General features: G+C 39.2%; 1 protein-coding gene across 2 annotated transcripts in view; it reads left to right on the forward strand.

The window, feature by feature from the left end:
- Window positions 1-382: 382 nt before the first annotated feature.
- PDE4DIP (phosphodiesterase 4D interacting protein) overlaps window positions 383-27,391 on the forward strand; it is a 197,309-nt gene continuing 170,300 nt past the window's right edge. For both annotated transcript variants that reach the window (XM_058538936.1, XM_058538934.1), the window contains exon 1: window positions 383-615. In XM_058538936.1, coding sequence (XP_058394919.1) covers window positions 383-615 — 233 coding nt within the window. The remainder of the gene's footprint in view (window positions 616-27,391) is intronic.

A 27,391-nucleotide genomic window follows, 5' to 3' on the forward strand; every position in this document is an offset into this window, starting at 1 on the left:
ATGAGAAAAGGAGAAAGTTCTTGAGGTTGGAAATTGAGGATGGTGACAATAGAACGGATAGGAAAAATAAAGAATGAAGTCTGGGAAAGAAAAGCTCTCCACGTGGGGGTAGTAGGTGGAGAGAGAATGGGGAGATGATAGAGGGTGAAGAGGCAGCGGCGGATGTTTGTGGGAGAGGGACAGAGGCAATCTGGGCGGAGCAGGTGGCAGAGGCAGGCGCGGAGGAGGCCTAGTCCTTCCAGGTCTCCACCACAACAGTGGCAACTGGTGTGAATACTCATCCACGCCTAGACGATGGATGCGCCTTGTCAGTGCGGGAAGATCGTAGGAAAACCAAGCAGGGACGGTAGCTAGGACTGGCGTGGCCAGGCTCGGGAAATCCATGAACAGGACCAACAGCGGATCCTGCTGCCGCCGCCGCTGCGACTGCAGCAGCTGCTGCCGCGCATCCCGCCGGGCGCACCACGCGCCTTACTGGTCTGGGGACACGGCGCAAGCCCCACAGCCCTCGCGGCGGTCTCCCGGCCGGGAAGGACGGCATCCCGAGCAGGCTGGGAGCTGGGCAGCAGCGGCCGAGGAGGAAGAGGCAGTCGCGGCGGCCGCACCCTGGATGAGGTGAGAGCACCGCGGGTGCGCCGGAGGCTGCAGACTGCGCCGAGAGGGGCGGCGCGCCTTGCGCTGGGCTAGAGAACCGCTCCTGGGACTGGGACCCAGGGGCTGGAGACCTGGGCGCCTGGGAGGGGTTGGTGCCAAGTGACATTAGCTTGGAGAAGGTTGAAGGGCACCAGGAGTGAGGGGTGATGCAGCTGGTGGCGGGGACGGGAGGGGGAGAGACAGTGGAGGGTTGCCTAGAAATAAAGATGGGGTGCTGGATTGTACCGGACTAAATCTTGGGAAACCCAGTCTCTATCCCAAGGTCTCTGCTTAATGTGGAGATCACCCGCTTTGTTGGCGGAGATGAGGTTGAAGGCCATGCTTGTTGGGTGGAGTCAAAAGAGAGATGAATACATGATTCAGAAGGCCATGTCAGGGTGGAAGCATTAGGGATAGTAAAAGGAGATAAAGGATCAGGAAATGTGCATGGGAGTACATTTGAAAGAGTAGGCACTGCCTTCTCTTACACCCTCTTTTTAATTTTTTTTTTCATATTTATCTTAGATACAGACAGCAAGATGGGGGTTGGTGACGGTCCCTTCTTCCTAGGCTACCTCTCTTCCCCTACAGAGCTGGAGCCCTGCCTGTTGGCTGGATGAGGTTGTGCAGGACAAGCTCCACCCAAACAGGTCCCTTCCTTTGCTCTGGCTTGGAAGATCGGGCAAATGAGGCCCAAATTGTCTTCACGCAGCAGTAGCAGGATGAAAATCTGCCATGCATACGATTTTTTGGAGAAGAGACAGATGGTGCTGCTGCCTTTTTTGAAATAAGCATTTCCTTGTCATAGCATCTTTGGCTTATTCTCTTATGGGAAGCTAGTACCCATGAAACAAACTACAAGGCGATAGTGGTTTCAGTCTCTAAGCTGCCCTTAACTAACTGGGATCTGAAAAAAGTTACTCATTTCTCTAGGCCTCAGTTTCCTATGTGTAAAATCAGGATTTGGATCTTTTGAGTATTTATTACAGAACTAAATATTAATGGAATCTGTATTCTGTGTTCAGAACTATGCTTTATTTGTGAACTAGGAAACAAGTTTATTTACAGCCACTTAATTGTATTGATTCATCATACTGTCCACTGTTTATTTGAGAAGACTGAATCAAACATTCAGTTAACAGTGCTTAAAGGAATCACATTTCTATTAAGAAATCCATAATAAATTACTGCTTTTAAGAAGGAATGAAGCAAGAAGTATTCATTATTTGATTTTTTATAAAGTGAAATTTTAGCCTAAATATAAGTACTTTTTTTTTTAACATATCTATCTATGGGGTGTTGAATATTTTTTACAGAGTACTTTGGAGTTTTTTTAAAGCTTGAAACAAAAAAATTTAATCTGAATATATATTTATAATTTAAAATCTTCTTAACTACTTTATCTACACTGGGGTGACCTCCTTTCATCAAAAGAAGCATTACCATTGCAAAATTTTAAGTGGATCGTGACTTCTTATCATAAAGGTGTGATTTTTCTTACTGTCTTTGGTAACAAAAAGTTTGTAGGATTAGAATTTGGTTCTCTAAATTGTGGTTTAATTGTTAAAATAAATAGCATGCTTTAATTATTTCATTAATAGTTACTCATCTGACAAACCTCTACATTCATCTTAGTTGATGTAATGACGAGCCTTGAAATGTTTTTAAACATTTCAGGAATTCTCAAAGGAAACAGTGTCAGGGACTTCACTGAGGTTGGTGCTACTCTGACCTTCATTTAAAAATCAAGTCTCCAGGAATGTGCAGCGTACTTTTAAAAACATACGTGTCTTAACTATAATATTAGAGGTTTATGAGAATTAGAGGCTTGTACTTGGGAAGGAGTGTTTTTGGTATCCAATTTTCTAACTCCCAATCAACTAAAAAATGAAAGAAAGCAACTCTGCACACTATCCAGATTCAATTTAATTCAGTGTTATTTATTGAGCAGTGCTGGTGGAGGCCAGTACAAAACTGGATCCAAAACTACCCTCAGGTACCTGAGACTCTGTAGTTCTAAACTATGCTCATCTAACTATGTATAGTATGGAGTAAGTGCTGTAACAGAAAGATGGACTGTGGAAATAAAAAATAAGTAAATAAAAGAATATCTCTGGGGAAGGCTGGCTGACTGTGTCCCAAGAAGCCATACAAGGTGGCCTTATCTTGGAAAGTATGTGAGAATCTGGTCTTTAACTTGTTGAGTCTGTTTCTCACACTGATATTCAACAAATCCACGAGACTATGATATAAACCCAGGAAGGCAAATTATTAATTTATAATGAAGATTCTAACATCTTAGAGAATTAGACCCTCTTTTGTTATTTCAGTGAGGTCTCTGGGCATACTTGCCACATTCAGAAGCCAAATTAGAACCACAAGATTGTTTGTGAAACTTGAATTTAGAACAAAGGGGATTAATCAGTGAATTCTAAATTTTAAAAAACACTTTAAAGCTTCAAACAGAGTATCAAGGGATACAAATGGGTTCTTCCTTCCCTGGATGGTGTGTCACTAATGATCAAACTCTCTTCTCACATACACCTTTTTTCTGTCTCTGACATGCTAATATTTTCAACCAGGTCATAGTCTGTTTGGCTTGGGGAATCCTTGTGTCTGTTTCAAGTGTCTGCACATCTCTTCTCTGAACCAGTTTGTCTTCACCATAGCTTGGTGAGCGTACTTGCCCTAGGTAAAATTCATGACAGGGATAGGGAAGTGGGATTGGGGGACCTTGTTACAGCCCCTATGTCCTGGCAATATGAACCAGGTAGTTAGTGGCAACTGGATATGGTGCTAAGGGACAGTGGATCAGAGAGGGCTTCACACACTCAGGAGAAGAACTTTGTGTGGCCTAGTAAGATAATGAAGTCAGGGTTGAGGGGAAGGCAAATTTTAGCCCAGGGATACAAGCAGATGTATGGCCCTGAGAAAATGCCTTATTGAAGTGAGACCCACACTGGGACAGCACTTTTCTATGAGGATTTAATTCAAAGATGATCCTCTTTCAAGTATACAGCTATTTAAAAAGAGGAATTAAGTGAGTTGCTGATGGCAGTCTGCCTCAGTGTGTACTTTTGAAGCCTAGCAGATTGCACATTCTAGGTGGATAGCCTGGAACCAGCAGACAACTGTCAGGGGGAATGATGTTGGAGAAGGTTCAGTCAATTTCTAACATCAAACGTCAACCATTGTGTCTCTTTAGCCATCTCTCCTTTTGTTATTATTATTTTTTGCTGCTTTATTGAGATATAATTGATATACAATAAACTGGGCAAATTTAAAGTGCACGATTTGAAAAATTTTGATATATGTATATATCTGTGAAATTATCACATATCCATCATCCCAAAAAGTTTCCTTCTGCTCTTTTATAATCCCTCCCTCCTGTCTCTTCCTGCCCTAGTAACACACAGACAACCACTGATCTTTCTGTCACTATATGTTAGTTTGCATTTTCTAGAATTCTATATAAATGGGTACATACAGTATGTACTCTTTGCTTTTGCCTGGCTTCTTTTACTCAGAGTAGTTATTTTGAGGTTTATCCATGCTATTGACAGTATCAGTAGCCCATTTTCTTTCATTGCTGAGTAGTATTTCATTGTATGGATATGCCACAATTTGTTTATTAATTCATCAGTTGTTGAGTTGTTTCCAGTTTTTTGGCTATTACAAATAAAGTTGCTATGAACATTGGTGTACAAGTCTTTATGTGTGCATATGCTTTCATTTCTCTTGGGTAAATTTCTGGGAGTAGAAGAGTAGGCGTATGTTTAACTTTTTAAGAAATTGCCAACCTCTTTGTCAAAGGAATTGTACCTTTTATGTTCCCACTAGTAATGCATGCAGGTTCCCATTTCTCCACACCCTTGCCAACATTTGTTACCGTTATGTCTTTTTTTTTTTTTTTTTTGGTGAGGAGATCAGCCCTGTGCTAACATCTGCCAATCCTCCTCTTTTTTTTGCCGAGGAAGGCTGGCCCTGGGCTAACATCCATGCCCATCTTCCTCCACTTTATATGGGACGCTGCCACAGCATGGCTTTCCAAGCAGTGCCTTGGTGCGCACCTGGGATCTGAGCCGGCAAACCCCAGGCCGCTGCAGCGGAGTTCACGCACTTAACCACTTGTGCCACCGGGCCAGCCCCTGTCTTTTTTTTTTTTTTTTTTTGTGAGGAAGATTAGCCCTGAGCTAACATCTGATGCCAATCTTCTTCTTTTCACTGAGGAGGATTGGCCCTGTGCTAACATCTGTGCCCATCTTCCTGTACTTTATATGGGATGCTGCCACAGCATAGCTTGACAAGCGCTGTGTCAGTGCACGCCCGGGATCCGAACCTGCGAACCCCGGGCCGCCGCAGCAGAGCGCGCGCACTCAACCGCTCAGCCACCAGGCTGGCCTCTGTCTGTCTTTTTTATTGTAGCCATTCTAGTGGGTATCTTATTACAGTTTTGATTTGCATTTCCCTATTGACTACTGATGTTGAACATCTTTTCATGTGCTTAATTACCATCTGTATGTTATTGGTGAAGTGTCTGTTGAAATCTTCTGCCCATTTTCTATTGAGTTGTTTGCTTTTTTATTGTTAAATTTGGGAGTTCTTTATATATTCTAAATATGAATCTTTATTATACATGTACTTTGAAAACATTTTCTTCCAGTCTATAGCTTATCTTTTCATTTTAGTAACAGTGTCTTTCAAAGACCAGAGGTTTTTAAATTTTGCTGAAGTAAGTCCAAACTATCAAATTTCTCTTTTATGGATTTTGCTTTTAATGTTATGTCTAAGAAGTCATTGCTTAACCCAAGGTCACAAAAATATTCTCCTATGTTTTTCCCTAGAAGTTTTATAGTTTTTCATTTTACATTTAGGTCTCTTATCCATTTTGAGTTAAGTTTTGTATATAGTGCAAGGTACTGATCAAAGTTCATTTTGTGCATATAGGTATCCAGTGGTTCCAACACTGCTTGTTGAGAAATCTTTTCTCCATTTAATTGCCTTTGCACTTTTATTGAATATCAATTGACCATATATATGTGAGTCTATGTCTGAACTTTCTATTCTGTTCCATTGATTTGTCTGTCTTTAGACCAATACCATACTGTCTTGATTACTGTAGCTTTGTAAGTCTTGAAATCATATAGTACAAGTCCTCCAACTTTGTTCTTATTCAAAATTGTTGCAGCTATTCTAAGTCCTTTGCATTCCCATATACGTTTTAGAATCCATTTGTCAATATAGTCAAAAAGCCTGCTAGGAATTTGAGTGGGATTGTATTGAGTCTATAGATTAATTTGGAGAGAATTGATATTTTAACAATATTGAATTTTCTGATCCATAAACATGGTATATCTCTCCATTTATTTAGGTCCGTGGATCTCAACTGGGGGTAATTGTGCCTCACAAAAGACATTTGACAATATTTGGACACATTTTTGATTATCATAACTCACAGCAAGGGTGATACTGGCATCTAGTACATATGGTCAGGAGTACTGGTAAACACCCTACGATGCACAGGACAGTTCTGACAATGAAGAATTATCCAACCCAAAACATCAATAGTGTTGAGATTGAGAAACCCTTATTTAGCTCTTCTTCAATTTCTTTTAACGGTGTTTTATGTTTTTAGTACATAAGATTCACACTTCTTATGAGACACTAATCCCTAAATTCTTCATATTTTAAATTCTAAGTGTCATTGTCTTTAAAATGTCAATTTCTGATTGTTCATTGCTAGTTTATGTTGATTTTTGCGTGTTGAACTTATATCCTCTAGCTGTGCTAAATTCACTATTTAGTTCTAGTAAATTTTTATGTAGATTCTGTAGAATTTTTTACGTGATGATTATGTCATCTACAAAAAAAAAGAAAGAGAGAGATACAGTTTTAGATCTTACTTTCCAATCTCTATGTCTTTTGTTTGTTTATTTATTTTGCCTTACTGCACTAGCTAGCACCTCTAATACAAAGTTGAACTGAAATAGTGAAAGCAAACATCTTTGCCTTGTTCCTGATCTTAGGAGGAAAGCATCCAGTCTTTTACCATTAAGTGTGATGTTACCTATAGGTTTTTTGTAGGTACCTTTTATTAGATTGAGGAAGTTCCCTTATAATCATAATTTTCTGAGAGTTTTTATTAGGAGTGGATGTTTAATTTTACGTCTATTGAGATGCCTATATCATTAAAAAAAATTCTGTTAATGTGGTGAATTACATCAATTGATTAAGAATATTAAAATCAGTGTTGAGTTCCTGGGATAAATCCCACTTAGTCATGATATACTGTCCTTTCTATATTGTTGGATTAGATCTGCTAAAATTTTGTTAAGAATTTTTGCATCTGTGTTCAGGAGAGATATTGGTTTGTATTCTTCACTCATAATGCCTTTGCTGGATTTAGTATAACGATAATGTTGGCCTCATAAAATGAGTTGGGAAGTATTCCCTCCTCTTCATTTTTGGAGAGAGTTTCTGTGGAATTGGCTTTATTTCTTCCTTAAATGTTTAATAGAATTCTAAGGAAAATTATTAACATAATGTCTTCAAGTTTCATCGTGTTGTAGCATGTGTCAGAATTCTGTTCCTTTTTAAGGCTGAATAATATTCTGTTATATGTATATAGCATATTCTGTTTATCTGTTTGTCCTGTTGCTGGACTTTTGGGTTGTTTCCACCTTTTGGCTATTGTGAATAATGCTGCGGTGAACATGGGTGTACAAATAACTCTTTGAGTCCCTGCTTTCAATTCTTTTGAGTATTTACCCAGAAGTGAAATTTCTGAGTCATATGGTAATTCTATGTTTAATTTTTTGAGGAACTACCATATTATTTGCCACAGGTTCCCACCAATAGTGTGCAAGGGTTCTGATTTCTCTATATCCTCACTAACGCTTGTTATTTTCTGTTTTTTTTTTTTTTTCCCCAATAATAGCCATCCTAATGGGTGTGAGGTGGAATCTCACTGTGGTTTTGGTTTGCATTTCCCTAATGATTAGTGATGTAAGAGATATTTTTTAAAGTTGTTTCACATTTACTCACATATTTACCATTTCCAGTGCTCTTCATTAGTTTGTTTAGATCTGGATTTCCATCTGGTATCATTTCCCTTCTTCCTGAAAGAATTCCTTTAACATTTCTTACTCTTATTGTGCAGATGCTAGTGGGGAATTCTTTCAGCTTTTGTATATCTGACAAAGTTTTTTTTTCACCTTCCTGTTTGAAAGATATTTTTGCTGATTATCAGGACTGACTACATAATGTGGTCATAATTATGGGGCCTGATGCAAAATGAAAATGTAGAGCCCTCTGTTCAAAAATTATTAAGAATTTCAAGCCATCACAGCAGAACGTTAAGTCAAACACAGTCCTTCTGAGCATAGTACCCTGTGTGACCACACAAGTTTCACACACAAGAAGGCTACTCTGCTGATTATAGAATTCTAGGTAACTGCTTTTTTTTTCCTTTTAGTATTTTAAAGATGTTGTTCTGCTGTCTTTTAGCTTGCAATTTTTTCTGATGAGAATTCATTCTTATTTTTGTTTCTCTGTGTATAATGGATCTTTTTTTCTCCTGAATGCTTTTAAGATTTTCCTTTTATCACTGATCTTAAGCGATTTGATTACAGTGTACCTTGGTGTAGTTATTTTTATGTTTCTTGTGCTTTGGGTTTGTTGAGCCTATTGGGTCTGTGTGTTTATAGTTTTCATTAAAGTTGGACAATTTTCAGCCATTATTTCTTCGAAAAATTTTTGTTACTCCTTCTAACTCCTTTCCTGGGGGACTCCAATTGTACATATATTAAATCACTTGATTTTTTTCCCACAGATCACTGATGCTTCGTTCATTCTTTTCAGTCTTTTTTCTCTTTGTTTTATTTTGGATCATTTTTATGTTATGCTTTCAAGTTCACTAACCTTTCTTTTGCATTGTCTAATCTGCTGTTAATCTCATTCAGTGTATTTTTCAGCTCAGATATTGTCTTTTTCATCTCTAGAAGTTTGATTTGTGTCTTTTTTTATAACTTACATGTATTTTACTTAACTTGATTAATCTTCATTCTACTTTCTTGAATATATGAAATGTTATAATAACTGTTTTAATTCTAACATCTGTGTCAGTTTCTAGTATGTTTCTAGTGATTGATTTTTCTCTTCATTTTGAGTAGTGTTTTTCTGCTTCTTTGTCTGCCTGGTAGTATGTGATTAGATGCCACACATTAAGCATTTTACCTGTTGGGTGCTAGATAATTTTGTATTTCTGTAAATATTCTTGAGCTTTATTCTGGGACATAGTTAAGTTACGTGGAAACAATCTGACCTTTTTGGGTCTTGTTTTTAAGGTTTTCTAGGTGAAATCAAAGCAAAATTTCATATACGGTTAACATTCCGCACTAGTGGGCTGATAGTCTTTTGAGTATTCTGCCCAATATGCCATGAATTATGAGATTTTTTTCATTTTGGTTGCTAGGGAAACAAACTATTTCCAGCCTTGTGTGAGCCCAGAGGATTGTCCCTGAGATTCTCTCATGTGGTTCTTACCCCAGCTTCAGTTTCCTTATACAAATGTGCTGATCAGTACTCAGCTGAATACTTAAGGGGCCCCTCTGCAGATTTCTTGAATTTTCTCTTTTCTGGTACTCTGCTCTATGGACTTTAGCTCTCTTGGCTTTCCTGGATTCCTAGCTAGATCTCAACTTAGAGAGATAAGTAGGCTCTGCTTTGATTCCCTCTCTTACCACTATGAACCATGAGTACTTTCCAGGAAGTAAGCTCGGGCAGTTGTGTGGCTCACTTTTTTTTTTATTCTCTGAGATCACTATCTATGCTGCCTGATATCCAGTGTTTGAAAATCTTTGTTTTGTATATTTTATCCAATTTTTTAGTTATTTCTATCAGGGGTGATTGAGAATATATATAGACCCTGTTACTTTATGCTATTTGGAAGTAAAAGCATCTTTCTAGCCATCTTTTAAATTAGTAGTTTTCAATCCTGGCTACACATTAGAATTACCTGGGAGAGGTTTTTAAAAACACTGACATGCAGGATCTACTCCAGACCAGTTAAATCAGACTCTTTCAGATTGAGGCCCTAGCCTTGGTATTCTTTAAAAGTACTCAGGGTTGTCTTATATACAGCCGGGTTAGAGAACCACTGAATTAAAGAAACTTGCATTTATAAGCAATTCTGAGAGACTTCTGTGTTCTGTCACTCCAATCAAGACACAAAGGTGGTTTTTTTGTTTTGCTGTTTATTTATTTGTTTTGTATTTTTGATAAGCATTGTGGAGCTATAGAAGGTTTTAAAGCAGGGTAGTGACATACTTAGATCTTTGCTTTAGAACCACAAGTGTGACAACAGAGTGGGAGATGGGGTGAAGTGAGTTGAGTCAAGAGACAGGGGATCATTGAGAAGCTATTACAAGCTGGGTCAGGGTCAGAGGTGATGAGGGCCTGAACTTGGGCAGTGGTGGTAGGAATGGTGAAGAAGGGATAGATTTGAGAATTGCTGAGGTAGAATTGATGAGACTTGTTGATCAATAAAGTGTGGGAAATGAGGAAGAGGAAGGAAACAAGAGCGACTTAAATTTCTAGGTCAATCATGGAGTGATTAGTAACATCATTAACTGAGATAGATAATATGGTAGGAGAAGCATGTATCAGGGAAATGAATTGCTTTAGTGTGGAACTTCCAAAAGGAGGTGTCTTGTAGAACTGTCTCCTGACTTCTAAATTTTTCTGAAGCATAGGAGAGAGAAAACATTTAAGAACATATCTTTCAAATGTGCTGTATGATTTTGAACAGTCATGTTTTTCTGCTTTTGTTTGACTTAGTTTAATATTAAAATCTGCTTGCATTTCTTAAGCATACATCAGTTTATATTAGAATAAAATAGATGTTTTCTAGATGACAAGATATCAGGTCAGGGATTATTGCAGAGGTTTTTCCCTTTTTTTAGCTGTGGGAGCATTCATTCACTCCTCCTTTCTTTGGACAATAATCCTACATTTCTTTTGGAGAGTTACCTTTTTCGCCATTACTTTATTAAAGTCTTGGTGAAATAGTCAGTTAAGGTACCCTGCCCTCTTCTAGCTAAATGAGGGTGATGAGACCCACACTAGGACAGTCCAACTCTCTTCATGAACATTGCATCTTCAGTGAAGCAACACAGGAGTGAAAAAAATGGTTGAAACCAATTGGCTCCTTCTTGCTACCTGGGTTCTTATTCCTTCCCTACTTCTGCCCCTTCCGAGCCTGTTTTTTAGTCTTCAACTGTTCCTTTGGTTCTATGAGTCTCCCCTTCCAGAATCTTCTTTTTAAAAACTTAACGTAGCCAAAGTTGTTTCGTTCATCTTTTCAAAAAGTATATATGGAATGCCAGGCATAATTCTGGGTGCTAGAATAGAATGAAGAATAAGATTATTGGGGCCGGCCCAGTGATGCAAGCAGTTAAGTGCGTGCCCTCCACTTCCGTGGCCCGGGGTTTGTGGGTTCAGATCCCGGGCACGCACCAAAGCACTGCTTGTCAAGCCATGCTGTGGTGGCATCCCATATAAAGTAGAGGAAGATGGGCATGGATGTTAGCTCAGGGCCAATCTTCCTCAGCACACACACACAAAAAAAAAAGAAGAGGAGGATTGGCATCGGGTGTTAGCTCAGGACTGATCTTCCTCACACACACACAGAAAAGAATAAGATTATTGGATAAAGGCTCTACCCTCACAAGCTTAAATTTAGTGAAACTGTAGTAGTACTGGTGAGGAGCTAGACAGCAAACAAGTAAATATACAAATAAAATGATTTCTGATAGTAATAAAGTTTATAAGGAAAATAAAATAGAATCATTGGTTAGAAAGGGATTGAGGCAGATAACGAGAGAACTGCAATTGTAAAACTCCTAAGGTAGAAATAAGCTTGGCGGTTTGAGGAGGAGAAAGAAGAGCAGGCAACTGGAGCCTGCTAAGCAGAAGGAGAGTGGCGGGAGATGAGGCGGAAGAGGTGGGCTGGGCTGGACCTTGTAGGCCGTGGTAACAAGTTGATTTTATTCTAAGGACATTGAGAAACCAATGAAGAGTTTGAAGCAGGAGTGTGATGGGATCTGGAAAATGTTTGAAAATATCACGCTGCTATTGTAGAGCAGACTTTAGGAGGCCGAGAGTGGAAGCAAGGAGGCTACTTTGAAGACTGTTCCAGTAAGTAGTCCAGATATGAGATAATGGTGATTTATTTCAATCATGGTGGTAGCAGTGGGGGTGGTAAGAAAGGAACAGGTTCAAAAGATATTTTGGAAGTGGAGCCATCAAGATTTGCTGGTGTATTGGATGAGGAGAATGAAGTTTTAAAAGGAGGTATAACAGGCCTTTTAAGAAAGAGTAATTTAAATTGAAAATTGCTCTAAAAAATAGTCTTTATAAAAAAAATTTTTAATGTGAATTAAAAAAAAAAGAGTAATTTTACCCCATAGCCTCAAGGGTAAAATTAGTTCAGGGATGGGCGCTTGACTCAAGTCCAAACAAGATTCTTTAGGAGCCTCCTGAAAGAGGCAGCCTTTCTTCTAATGGATATGAATCTGAGGGAGAAAGTAGGCCTGGACCTGCTGGCAAATAACTTGCTACCTTGCAGACACTGAAAATAAAACCAGCAGAGAAAATAATCAAGAGAAGAAGAGAGATATTGTTGGAGTCTGTTTTAGGCTGTATTTAAACCTCTGGCTGAGGTTTTTTGCTTAACCCTAGTTGAAGTTTTATACCCGCTCAGTATAGGGGTGGTGGTGATTAGGTGATGGGACAAAGGGATGGAGGTCACTCCAATGGGGAAGACTCTGGAGAACATAAAAAAATATCTTCACAGAGGACTGCATATGATGACCAGATGGTGCTAGTGTTCATGGTGGGAAGGTGGTAGCAGGCAGGGAGATATTTGCCTCAGGACATTCCAACCACTTCTTCAAGTTACCTGTTCTCTCAGGCTTATTTGACAGAGCAGCTTCATAAGTAGAGGGGATGGTACTAGATCTCACAGGAGTTACAAACAGAATTCTGTTAGATTTTGATCACTCATTTCCATGGCAGCAGCATTGCCATTATTATTGTTACATGTATAATTGTATTGTTAATAATATTGATTGAGCACGTGCTACATGCCACGCCATGTCTTAAGCAATTTATAAGCATAATCTCATTTAATCCTCACTCCAATTCTGTGAGAAAGATGCTATTATTATTCCCGCTTTTTTTTCCATCATTTTTTTAATTTATGTTTTAATAGTTTATAACATTGTGAAATTTTGGGTTGTGCATTTTTGTTTGTCCATCACCATATATATGTCTCCCTTCACCCCTTGTGCCCACCCCCCACCCCCATTGCCCCTGGTAACCACAGTACAGTTTTCTCTGTCCATGTGTTGGTTTATATTCCACATATGAGTGAGATCATACAGTGTTTGTCTTTCTCTTTCTGGCTTACTTCACTTAACATAATACTCTCCAGGCCCATCCATGTTGTTGCAAATGGGATGATTTTGTCTTTTTTTATGGCTGAGTAGTATTCCATTGTGTATATATATACCACATCTTCTTGACCCGATTGTCAGTCGAGGGACACTTAGGTTGCTTCCACTTCTTGGCTATAGTGAATAATGCTGCAATGAACATAGGGGTGCATAAGCCTCTTTGGATTGTTGATTTCAGGTTCATTGGATATTATCCTCACTTTTATAGAAATGTTAAATAATTTGACATGGTTATGAAGTGGTACAGGGGATGCTTAATTGGCAGGTGCTAAATTTTTTTTCATGTGCATTTGAGTAGTTATTTTTGTCCATCTTGTATGCTTTAAAAATTTTCTTCTTTCAATGACTCTAGATTTGCTTTTCCTTAACAAACAAATCAAAACGATCAAAAACAACAACAAAAAGCCTTTCATAGAGCTTTGACAAAAATGGTTTGGTCTCCAAATTAGCATAACAAGTGTGAAATGTCATCTGTTTTAAAATAATAAGCTGCATTATTAAAATCTGACCTTGCGAGGATTTGCTTTCTAATTCATGTGGCAAAATGCCTGAAGGTCAGCACAGAGAAATGAATGACCTGATTAAAACAAAAAGGAGTGTACCTGGATGTGACTGAGAAATCTATCAAAAAAGCATCAGAGAGCTCCATATTCAGGTTAATAAAATTGAATCGCACATTTCAAAGGAGAATCTGGGACACTGTTCAAATGACAAAGACTTAAAGGAAGCTGGGCTCACTGCCCAGAACAATAGGCACATGAATTCACAGAATGGGGGGCTTTTTCCACTGTGTGTTTGCTCATGCATATGCACATTTAACCATACAACACTAGCTCAGAGAAAGTGGAACCAGTAAAAGAAATGTTAACGTGAACAAGTGCCCTTAGGGTACAAATAGAAACAATACCATATTTTAGCATCCTTTTAGTCCAAATCTATAATAATATCCAAATCTATAACATCTTTTTGCCTCATTGCTATGGAAACCTTGACTTTGTAATCTCCAATAATATATTGCAACTAAAATGTACAGCTTTCTTATAATCTCAGCAAGAAAGGTTTTGGTGGATTGCACATATCTTCTAAAAAAATGTTCTTAGTAGTAATTAAAAGCACATTCTGCAGAGAAAATGCTTAGGCAGTATATTCTATAGAATGGTCTTACAAAGGTACTACTTATCATTCCCTTAATTTTTTCACCATAAATCTAGTTTCCTGTTAAATAAGTGCTCTGAATTCTTTGTCCTTTACTAAAGAGAATAATAGCTTCTTTGTGAATGGGAGGGCTGGGTCTCTAACTCTACAGCATGACCTTGGATTGAGGGAGGGGGAGGGTTCAGTGGTCCATGTATCAGTTGTCTATTGCTGCATAGCAAAACCCCAAAACTTAGTGGCTGTGATGGTTAATTTTATGTGTCAACTCTCCTGGATCACAAGGTGCCCAGGTATTTGGCTACACAGTATTTCTGGGTGAGTTTGTGATGGTGTTTCCAGATCAAATTAGCATTTGAAATCAGTAGACTGAGTAAAGCAGATTGCCCTCCCCAATGTGGGTGGTCACTATCTAACCCACGGAGTTCCTAAATAGAACAAAAAGATGGAGGAAGGGAGAATTTGCTCTCTCTCTGTCTGACTGCGTGAGGTGGAACATTAGTCTTTTGACCTGGGATTGGGACTTACACTATAGGCCCTGTGGTTCTCAGAACGATACCATCGGCTTTCCTGGGCTTCCAGTTTCCAGACAGCAGATTGTGGGATTTCTTAGCCTCCATAATTGCATGAGTCAATCCCTTAAAAAAAACTTCTTTCCAAGGTAAAGAGTGTGATTACCAGGGATCATTGGGGGCCATCTTAAGAGTTCCCCTACCACAGACTGCATCCATTACTTGAACTCTTGGAAATTAGAGGAACAATGGGATTTATTCCTTCCTTTTGGAGCAAGGCTAGTACAAATCAAGCACAAAAAGCAAGGAGGAGTGTAACCAGAGCTGAGGCTGCAGACTATATATGTCATGTTAAAGAATTTCATCTGTATCCTCAGAACAATAAAAACCTCAGACTCCACTTGAGTCAGCTCTCCAAGCATCCCTGGAAGACACTGCTGGCAGTGACTGGCTCTGGCCGTCTTCTTGGATGCCTTAAGAGTTGAGGGGATCAATTTCCAGACAGATAATGTAACCTGTTTACAGCACAAGATGTGCACTGGTTGGGAAGCTCTGCCTTAGATGACCTATTGGGAGACCACCTTGTATATGTAGTGTACAGTGATGGTCCCTAAGCCTCTATTCATTTACTCAGGTTTGCCCAAGAACAGATCCTAGCTGGTGTATCCATTGTGCCTTATATGCACTACAATGCAACAGTACTTGCCACCAAATTAGAGTATGTTTCCAATATAAATTAGCAAAGCTGCCCTCAGATTGGTCAGGGCTTGGTAGAGCCAGAAACTGGGGGCATATATGAGGTTAAAATAACTTAATAGTAATATTAATGTTATTAATAAAGGTAATAACTATTGATTTTTAAATTAATGGCTTTCACAATCATTTTTAGTTATTGCATCATTTCATTCTTTACGTAATAATTAAAATGTTATACTTTGAAGGATTAACAGAATTTCAACATGTAAAGTATATATATAAAGAGATTTTCACTCTGAATTGTATCTAGAATACTTACCTGTATTTTAGAGTGAATGTTCAGATATTTGAAAAAATGTAAATGGCATACTTTATTTGTATTACCGACATGTTATGCTGGGTAGATATTATGGTAACCCACATGAGCATAAGTTCAGAGATGTAAGGAACAGTACTGAAGTCAGCATTCAGCTATTGGGTTTTGCAAAGCTGAAGCCAAATGGCAGATTTTGGCTCAATCGTGATGCTGAACTTTGGCGCATCTCTAAATTTTATATCCTCTTTTTACTCTTCTAGTTGGCCACAGGGGCTAGTTTTTCTCAGCCTTCAACTTCAGCTCTTCAGTGGCTGCAGCTTTTTCTCTTTTCCTTGCTTCAGTGAAACCTTAAAAGACTTCCGTGTACCTTACCGCTCTCCAATCTAGTCCTAGTCTCACAGGCAGAAACTGGATGTCAAGGGGAACCAGGAGCGGGGGCCAATTCCTAGAAATAAAGCCGTCACAAACTGAGCTAAAAAATCAGGGCCCTGCCTTCAATTGGGCTGAGCCCCAAGTTATATTTCAATGAAAGAAAACTGGAAGCAGAGTTTGGCCCTAGGTGGACTAAGAGCCTGGCAAATAGTTCAGTTCTCCAGGTTGAGGTTCAGAACTGTGACTCCAGTGTCCTGCCCAGGGGATCGGTTTTAAAAAAAAATGGCACAAAGGACCCAAGGCTAGTGAGGTGGCTGGCCCTGTGAGGCAGATGTAGGTAGAGCAGCAGAAGGCAGGCCTAGGGTGCCCTACCACTAGGAACCAGGCAAGCCATCTGAAGGAACATGCAAATACCTGGTGCCTACAGATGGCCTGACAGGTAACATAAATGAGTGGAGCAGGTCAGGTGTAAGATCATAGAGGGTAGTGTTGGTGACTGTGATTACCTGGAGCGTTTAAAGTCTTATCTAAGGGCCAAACAAGATACATTGTGAGACCGATTCTGTAAGATAGGTTCTGCCAGCAGGGGGCACCTGTAGATGGTTTGCACTGTTGCAAGATCAGTTTCGGTACTTATGGATGGGCAGCTCTTGCCAAAGGAGAGGCTCCAGTTGGATGAAGTTTCCTAAGCAGGTTGAATTCACTAGAGCCTGCATGGAGGATGTAGCATGGCTACTTTTAATTTCCAGAGCCAACTGCAGTCCATGTGACAGGAAGACTACAGGTGAGGCAGATTTGGTCTTTGAGTCGAGTGGGCAGGCACCTCAAACTGAGAGTTGAGGCTCAGAGTTTTCTTAAAAGGACAGGCTGGTTACATTAGCAGCAGCTCATGAGGTGACTTGTTCTTTTCTCCCTCCCCCACCCATCTCCCTTTTCCATCTGTTCTACCATCTCCCCAATGCCCTATAAATCACAGAAACTTGCCCTTGAACCTTAAAACTATTTGGAAGAACTGGCCTTGGCTCAGATAGTCACCTTTGCCTTGTGGTGTCTTCTAAGTGCCACCCGATGTCTGGCAATTCATAATGCACAGACAGCTGTTGCCAGCAAGGTCAGCAGAACAGAGCACTAGAGAGTACCAGTTTGCCTCTTGTCACACCACCTGGATGACCAGCCGGGCCCCGACTAGACTGAAGCAAGTAAGGCATTCCCTCCTAGGGTTGTGCAAATGCAGGGGCAGCTGGGGCCTTTATTCAAAATTTTGATATTTTGTTCATCATGGATTTTTTGCACTAATTTTGTTTTTTAAAATACTGCATTAAAATATCATTTACCTTGATTGCTGAGATTTTGGCATCCCTTAAATTTTGCCCCACGGGCGAGTGCCTCCCCTCACCCTAGGTCCGGCCCTGAAACAGCTTCACAGTTGAATCAAAAGCTTGAATCACTTGAACCAGTCCATCAGCACCAGGACCTTCTGGCCTTGGTTTTTCTCTCCCTCTGTCTCCAAATTTACCAAAGCCAACACACAGAGGATGCAATCATTCTTTTCTGTATATCACAGCTGATTTAGAGTCAGCTAGCATTTCTGTATCTGTTGTTATGTCACAGATCTAGCCTCAAAATGAAATACTTTTGTCTAATTTAAAGATTATTTTAGTTGAAAGGAATCATAGTGATTAATGTTGGGTGTGTTTGTTCTTTTACTGAACAGATATGATCTAGAATGGGATTAACTCTTACAGCCACTATACTCACTTGGACTTTTCAAGGATAAAGCACTGTTGAGGTGTGCTCATATTTTATCTAGGATTGCCAGATGTTTGACATTGAACTCCACAGCTCAGTATTTTGGTTTCTTATATGCTAAGATGAAAATTAAAACAAAAGTGAAAACACAGCTGTGGGATTTTTCTCATTAAAATTTTTTCTTGATTGTGTGAGGCTTTCTGAGGCTGTATCTCACTATTTCTGAACCATTGCCAGCTGGAAGAAAGGACAGGCATCTGTTCTAAACTGCCAAGAAATTGACTTCAGTAGTTGTGATGTAGATGAGGGAATTTGTCTTTGTCGTACAGTTCACCTTTGTCCTGGGAGTGATTATTTGGATAGGCTGTCTTGGTTGGACATATTTGAGCCAAATATCTGCCAGGGATAGCTCCTGATAGTAGTTAAATAATTCAATGCAAATACTTCAGATTCTGTTTAAAAGTGACAAAAGCTGACCTGGGCGAAGTGGTATATTCTTTTAAATAATCAGAGTAATTTAATAAGTTTAATTATTCTTAGAAGATACACAATGAAATATTTAAGGGTGAAGACTCCACATCTTACTTTCATATGGTGCATCAATAATTGTGTGTTGGGGGGTGGGGAGAGAGAAAACAAATGTGGCAAAATGTTAGCGACTGGTGAACCAAGTGAAAGATTTACAGGACATCATTGTACTATTTTTGCAACTTTTCCATATGTTTAAAATTTTTAAATTTTTGTCAAACTGGAATGTTTTAAAAACTGATTTGTTTTAAATAAATATATATACAGATATACTTATATGTATATATGAAAATGTGTATATACATATATGTGAAACGTAACATTGATTTTTAAAAACTTTAAGATCCGATTGTAGAGGAGATAGAACACCAGAGATCCTCAGTGTCTGCCAGAATTTTAAATCCAGAGAAATCTATCTTGACCCATGGGTCATTGGGGGACAAGCTAGTAGATGGCCTGATACAGAAACAAAGGCAGAGACTGTAGCTGTATGACTGCCTTGTCCTCAGCAATATGTGTTCTGATTCAGAATCCAGTCTGAGCTCTCCACCAAGATCGTGCATTGCATTGGTTATCGTCTCTGCATTTCTTAAGAGGTCCAGATTGCCTGATGCATGCTGCTTGGCCTTGGACTGGAACTGCTTGTCCCACTCTACCCTAGAAAATGACTCAGGCTTTAGTGATGGTGCAATTGTCATGAATGCCTTGAAAGCTATTTGTGAATTTATTCCAGTATTGTTTCTGGTTCCAGAAATTTATTTATTAACCCTCACATCAGTCCCTTCAATTTTTAAGGCCCATTATCTACATTCAAAGCAAGGAGAATTATCCAGGTAATTCATACGAGTCTCTCTTCACTGTTCTAAGCCTCTTCCTAGAAATTTGCATAGCACATTTCTTGCCTGATTTGCCCTCCTCCAACATCAGATACACATAAATAGTGGGTGTTGAAAGGAGGAGGGGGATTGTATGAGTAAATTACCACCAGCTGTCTGAAGGCTTGGTCATAATTTTTTTCCTTGAGGTTTTTGTTACAGCTGACAGACAAGGCTAGCTAGTGAAAGAGATGAGTCCTCTTTCACACACAGTCCTCAAGACAGGGGGAGGAGGTTGCAAGATATAGAGGGAGGAATACAAGATGGAGGAAATAGCCACTTTTTTTGTGCCTAGAACTCCAGACAGGAAGTGAGGGAACCAGCTTATTCAGCTTCCTTGCCAGTGCCTTGGTCTCATAAGATAACTCAGAGAGCTGAGAAATGGAGAATCTGGGTCACTGGCCTAGCCCTAGAGAGCAGTTTGAAGCAGAACTGAAATTAAAATTCACAATTTCTATACAGGGTTAGAATCCTGCCTGGTAGGCAAACATTAATAAAAAAAATAGCTATGATTTTTTGAATGCCTAAAAGGTGCTGGGGAATGAATTAAACCCTTTTCATATATTATCTCATTTTGTTCTCACAAGTGCCCTGTTAGGTAGTTGTTATTGTTAATTTTACTTTACAAATGAGGAAGCTAAAGCAGAGTTTAAGTAACTTGTCAAAATCACAGGGCTGGAAATTGACGGGGGCGGGATTTGAACCCAAGTGTCCCTTACTCTAGGGCCAGTAATCTTAACCACTCTGTGGTAATGCTTGCCAGTGACAGCTTCTCTGCACGGCTTTTCCAGATGAATGGGGCCCTAGGCAGTGACTCAGGGGAGATTGGGAACATTTCTCCTTCTACTAATGAAACTTTAAATTTTTAAATAAAAGCACTTTTTGCAATCCTAATATATGATAAAGTTCTATATTACTACCATCCTTCAGGACCCTACTCAGATGCTACCTTCTTTGTGAGACCTTCTCTAGTCAAATTTAATCACTCCTTCCTTTGTGTTCCTCTTTGTGCCTTTACTGTAGCCGTTACACTATCTGATTTGTATTACGGTTTGATGAATGCCTGCCCGACTTTCCACACTAGATTTTAAACACATAGCACAAATGTTTAGCATATGCTCTGTAAGTGTTTGTTGAACTAATGTTGAATTGAATGAACTAAGGTAACGAAATTGCTCCTGAGTTTTACCAGTTTGTGGGAATAAATTAAGTCCCATGAGCATTAGCTATCTTTGAATTCCTACCTGTTCCTTTAGGAAATGAAGTCTTTTCCCAAGTCCCCTTTCCCCACCCAAGTATTTCTGCTTATCCCAAGGGTTATTTCCCAATCTCTCACAAACTGCTCCTGGTTCTGATCTCTGAGGCACAGCTGCCACTTCACCTACTATGTATAGTCCTCTGAGTCACACATCCCCTAGGCCCTGCCCCGCTCCAGCTCCTGAAGGGCAGATCTTTCAATTCATATATGTACAGCCTTTTCTCTCCAGGTTCCTTGTATGGTCTGGGTATAAGGCACATCTATCCAAGCCTCTGTTCTGCCCATTATTAGTTCCTTCGTTGGACTAATAATACAGATAACAGACTTGAATTTATGAATTCCATTGGACAGTTTTTCACCACATGAAACTTCAGTTTTATTATACCTGGGAACATGCTTCTCTTGATGGCCTGTCATTTAGTCTCTCTAAGGCCCAGTTTCTTCATTTATAAAACAAGGTTGCCTTGTTGGGATGCTCTCTTAATACTGCTTGGTTTCTCTTCATTGCACTTATCATCATCTGGCATATTGTAGTTATTTCTTTGTTTATTGTCTGTCTATACCAGTAGACTGTAAACTCCATGAAAACAGGGTCTTTGCTGTTTTTTCTTTTTAACTACTGTGTCCCTAGAATATAGAATAGTGCCTGACACATAATGGTCCTCAGTAAGTATTTTTTGAATGAATGAGATAATATATCAGAATTATTGTGTACATTTTGAGGCCAGTTGTCTATTTCTGCATAATGATGTACTTGAAAACTTGGTGGTCTAAAACAACAATCATTTTATTGTATTTTATGATTTTGTGGGTCAGGAATTTGGACAGCTCTCAGCTGAGCAGTTTTTCTGCTTCGTGTGGTGTTCACTGGGTCACTCGGTGGTATTCAGCTGAAGGCTGCTCTGGGGGTCCCAGAACAACTTGACTTGCGTCAGGCATAGAATGTGAGTGTGGCCTGATGCCTTCATGCGGATTGCTGGGTGATATTTCACAAGTGGTCTCAGGGCCTCTCCAGCAAGGTTGTCAGATTTCGTTCATGGCAGCTCAGTATATCAAGAGGCCCAGGTGGAAGCTGCAAGGCTTCTTATAACCCAAACTCAGAATTTACGACCTAGCACCACATTCTGTTGATCAAGTAAGTTACTAAGACCAGCCTAGATTCAAGGGGAGGAGAATTAGACCCCACTTCTCAATGGGAGAAGTAGCAAAGAACTTTCAGCCATCTTTAATCTACCATATACTTACACATTTTGGCCTTAAACATCACCGTGTGCATTACTCATTCCCTCCTAAAGCCCCCAAAAGTTTTGTAACATGTGCTATATCAGCTCAGAAGTCCAGAATCTCACCATCTAAATCAAGTTCAGGTGAAGATGAAGCTCCTGGGGTATACCTCCTTGTGTATGATTCTTCTTGATCTGAAGACCTCTTGGTCTACCCTCTGGGCTGTTGGTTCCATTCTTTTTGTGTGCATGTGTGAGGAAGATTGTCCCTGAGCTAACATCTGTGCCAGTCTTCCTCCATTTTGTATATGGGACACTGCCACAGCATGGCCTGGTGAGTGGAGTATAGGTCCACGCGTAGAATCTGAACCTGTGAACCCTGGGTTGCGGAAGTAGAGCACGCAAACTTGACCGCTGCACCACCGGGCCGGCCCCTTGCTTCCATTCTTTGAGTCACTCTTCTAGTTCCGTAAGACATGGTCCTTGTTTGCAGTTGGGTAACTTTTTCAGCCTCCTTCCTCTCAGCAACAGTTGTGGGTCCAAAGGCATCTTTTCATTCTGTACAGTCTTAATCCCTTCAGTTCATGCTGGTACAATTTGCTTAAAAACTTTGAGAGCATCTTTTGTATTAATTTATAATCAACTCCTCTAGACAAAAGCCACACCCACATTTCATTCTGAAACAAGCTCCTCTCTACCTTGGGCTGCCTGTGAGGCTGCTGCAGGATAACGGGCCCTTAAAATTCTTAGAAGCTCTTTTGTCTAATGGAGAGGCTCACGCTTAAGAGTCTTACAGGCCTTTTTATTTAACTGAAATGGTATATGAGGTATACCATTTTATATATATATATGTAAATCAATGGTATATGACCTTAAATCTTCTTGAGTTCTTAACTCTGTGTCTTAACAGTCACATCTTGGATTTGATTTTTGCCCTGAAACTGCTTCTTATTTTGAAAGCTTTTGCTATGTGGAGAGATTAGGGATGAGAAGCAGTTTGATTTTTGAACCTAGCAAGTCCTGACACTTTATATTTCCTCTAAATGTTGCTTAAAAACTGAATTGTTTTTTAGCTCATCTTTTTCTATCCATACTTTATCACATGTGATTAAAAGAAACCAGTTAGTACTTTTGAAATTCTGCCTAAAAATTTCTTTTTCCAGATCTACCTATTCATTAGGTACATTTTCTATTTTTCATTCTCATGGGTAGTGGTTTTGCTAAATTTCTGCCACTACATGACACAGGTCATTTTTTCAGCCCCCAGTAGTATTTTCTTCACTGCCTTTCACAGTGTCTCCAGGAGTTTCCTCAGTGTCCTTCTAGCTTTCACTAACACTCTCCTTGAGGCCTTTCCAGCTTCTGCTGCATCCAGATCCCAAAGTCATTGCCACTTTAGGTGACGTTTTAGGTTTTGCTATAGCACCACCCTACTTACAGCTACCAAATTTGGTTCAGTTATATATTGCTACTTGGTAAACTACTCCAAAACTTATGGCTTAACACAACAAACATTTTATTATATCTCATGATTTGGGGGATCAGTAATTCTAGCGTGGGCAAATTTACTCCATATAGCCATAGCTGGGGTTGCTCGATTATGTCCAGCTGATGGCTGGACTGATCTGGACGGTTCAAGACTGCTTCATTCATGTGCCTGGCACCTTGATGGGAACTGCTAGATGGTGGGCTTAGCTAGGCCCCTACCCTTCTCCGTGTGGTCTCAGGGCCTCTTCACATGGTTTCTCTAGCATGGGAGTTTCTTATCTGGCAGCTCAGGGCTTCAAAAGCAAGTGTCCTGAGAGTCTTGCATGGAAGCTGCAAGGCTTCTTTTTGAGTTAGCCTTGACAGTCCAAGAACATCTCTTATGCTGCATTCCACAGTCCAGTAAGTTTCTAAGGCCAACCCAAATTAAAGGGGAGGAGAATTAGATTCCATCTCTCAATGGGAGAAGAAGGAAAGAATTTGTGGCTGTCTTTAATCTACCACAGACACTCCATCTTTGATAGCAGAATGATTCCTCTCTGTCTGAAAGGACATTTTTTAAACCCAAGGTTAGAGAGATGGACATGGAGCTGTAAGGGACAAAGGAGACATCTTCTGACTAACCAAGTCAGCTGAATCAACTGCAGTGATCAGTGAAGTGACAGATGTTGCAGACATATTGTTCTCCCATCTAAGACTCAGTGAAGGTTAGGAGTCAAAATTACAGAAGCAGTGTGCATAGTTAGTGGTTAGGCGTGACGTTCTGGAGCAAAACTGGTTATAAATTTCTGTTCACTGTGTGAACTTAGGCAAGATACTTCACTTCCCTGTGCTCCACTTAGTCATTTACAAAGCAGAGATAACTAGACCTCACCTCGTTACGTTATTGTGAGGATGAAAGGAGTCAGTACATACGCTTTTAGAGAGAATCTGGTGAAAAAATGTTAGACATGGTTATTTTTCTTATTGCCTTATACTTCATGAAGTAATCCATATCAAGATCAATAGTCCTTTTTACCCAGAATCAAGCTGGGGAGGAGAAGAAAGGGAAAAGGAATAGAAAAACTGAATGGAAGGTAAAAGTACCGTTGGAGTATTTGGAGCTGAGTATGTAGACAGAGATACCTTCCTTTTTTGTGTCCCTTGTCATCAATTCAAACATTTCCTGAAGCACAATCAACTGACCAGTTCAAAAGCAGTGTACTCAGAAAAGAATAACATAACTGGTTTAATTTATCAACACTATCTACCAAGATTCTTTGAGTTCTAATCTGGAAAACTGGGAGAGACATGTAAGGAGGAAGATGTGTGACTTTCTACATAATGATCCATGGGACCTACAGTCTTCTCTCTGCCTCAGTCTCAAAATGAGTTAAAAAATAAAGTAAATAATGTGTCGTAATGGGGCAGGTTATGCTGCAGTGATAAATAATCCCCAAATCTCAGTAACTTAATATGACAAACATATATTTCTTGCTCATTCCACATGTTCAATTTGAACTAGCAGGAACACTCTGATCATTAGAGTCACTCAGGGACCCAGGTTGGTGAAAGCTTCATCTTGACATGTATCAATTTTCAAGGATCAATACAACAGTGGAAATTGACAGTTGCCAATTGTGTACTGGCTCTTAAAAACTTCTACATTTTGCCTAGAAGTGGCCACATGAGACCTCGTCTCACATTTCAGTAGCCAAAGTAAGTTACATTTCATTGGCCAAATCCACACCTAACTTTAAATGGGGTGAGGAATGGCAAAGTTACCATGTATCCACAAGGACAAAAGCTCAACGAAAAGCCATAAAGTATGACATATAGTAACTGGTAGATTGTATTATTGTTCCATAAATACTCACTTACCCCTCCTGCCTTCTGTGGGCAGAGTGCACTTTTCTACATCAATGACTTTGGATTTGACCATGTGACTTACTTTGAGAAGCGCAATATAGCAGAAGAGAGAATGTGCCAGTTCTGAGCAGAGACTTTAAGAGATACCACAAGTCTCTGCCAACTCTCTTACATTCCTGTACTCTACCATGAGAAGAATATTCCCTAGGTAGCCGCTGCTTCTTCAGTGTGGGTACTAGAATGAGAGATACATGGAGCAGACTTGAACCCATGTGCAACCAACCTGAACCACAGATCCTTGAGTGGAAATGGATGCTTATTGTACAATACTGAGATTCTGGAGTTCTTTGTTAAGCAGCATTGCTTCAGCAAAAAGATGACTAATACAGTGACTCAACACAGTAGGATTTCATGATGACTAGCTACTACAGATAATGGGTTGCAAGTAAGCATATGAAATAGGAACTTACTAGTTAGTATTCTGAGAAATATAAAGTAAAATGAGATGATATTAAATTATTTATATACTATATAGATAGATATAGATATGTATCTAAAATATCTTATAACTATTAAATTATTTCTTATTTATTAAATAAGGAAAAAATTTAAAGGATAAATGCTAGTGCTATTGAGGCTATATAAGATGATAAAATTAGGAAGTCCTTTTACCCTAAAATTCCTATGCCTTAAGAAGTTATCTTAAGGAAATAATTTAAAAGAATAAAATAATGAAGGCAGGAAAACTTCATTAAGGCATTGTTCATAAGAGTCTAATATTAGAAACAGCATAACTATGCAGTAATAGAATATTATTAAGTAAGCTATGGTTATATTGATATTATATAATATTATACAATCAGTAGAATAATAAATATGAACACTGTCTAACAACGTAGACAGGTGTCTGACAAGTGCAAAAAGGAAGATATAAACTTATGTCTAAGCTATAATTGTAACTATACAAATCGATATGTAATATATATGAATAATGACTACAGGGAATATGGAGAAATTTAAACTGTTGTGCTGGAGGAGGGAAATATGATTGAATGTTTGTCTTGTAAAATATAACAAAATATAAAAGAACAAGTTTGTTCTTTTGACAATAAATGTAATTTTAAAAACAACAAAGTTAGTTCTCTTCTCAAGAATACACTCTTTTGTGTTTAAGAGAGAGTCAGTGTTTGGGTTAGAAGATACATTTTTAAAAGATAGGAAAGAAATTAAACAAACTTAAACATTATCTCTGGGTATTATGGGTAATTTACTTTCTACATACTTGTCTATATTTTTCAAATGTTTTACAATGAATGTGTTATGAACTTTGTAAAAAAGTTATTTTAAAACGAAATGAGCATATTTCCTGGCCTCGCTTCTGAGACCCCACAGTTTATCTAGTTAATGCTGTCATTTCTTGAATGCAGCACATGTCTGGCTGTAGACAGAGTTCCTCCCAAACTCAGTAGCCCATAATTTGATTTGAGACAAAACTAAATATAGCACCAACTTTGGTATGGAGGATGGAAATCTGACTCTCTCTGCCCTTTTTTTTTTTAAATTTATTTTCTTTGCTTCAGAGGCAGCAGGAGATTCTTTTCAAGACAGGTGGCCTATGAGCCTTGTCTCAGGTCAAACTGGACCTTAAAATGTTTCCTAGAAACATTCTGAGCTCAGGAGCAGTGTGGTCTATGCTAAGTGTTGAGGTTGGGGGATTCTAGACTAGGGGCCTTTTAGACAGTTCCTCTGAACTTTCAAATGTTTTAATGTTATCCTACCCTCCCAACCCCTATTTTGTACTGATAATTAGGAGAACTAATCCAAGAGACAGGAGGCAGGATGACAGTTTGCCCTAAGAATACAGGTTCCCAACAGTCTTACTAATACTCAGCATGCTAGAGGCCTTCCTGGGTTTAGCTCCTAGGATACCTGAGAGAATCAGTTTGGTCTAGGGAAGCCTTGTTGGTTTTATCTTCAGAGAACATGTCTCTGTGGCCACACCATGTAGAAGACAACCTGTGTCAGATCCTTAGCAGAGACTTTGAGCCTTTTTGGTCTCAAATTTATCATCTGTGAAACAAGTATAACTAAATCAGCATTGCCACATGTGGGTACTATAAAGCTTTCTGCAAATTAAAAAAAAGGTCATTGGGAATGCTAATAATAACAGTGATTATGTCACTTAATAAAAGGGTTTTATTTTAAAGCTAAAAAGGAACATCAGGGCTG

This window comes from Diceros bicornis, chromosome 4 (genome assembly GCF_020826845.1).
Source record: "Diceros bicornis minor isolate mBicDic1 chromosome 4, mDicBic1.mat.cur, whole genome shotgun sequence".
Taxonomy (NCBI): Eukaryota; Metazoa; Chordata; class Mammalia; order Perissodactyla; family Rhinocerotidae; genus Diceros; species Diceros bicornis.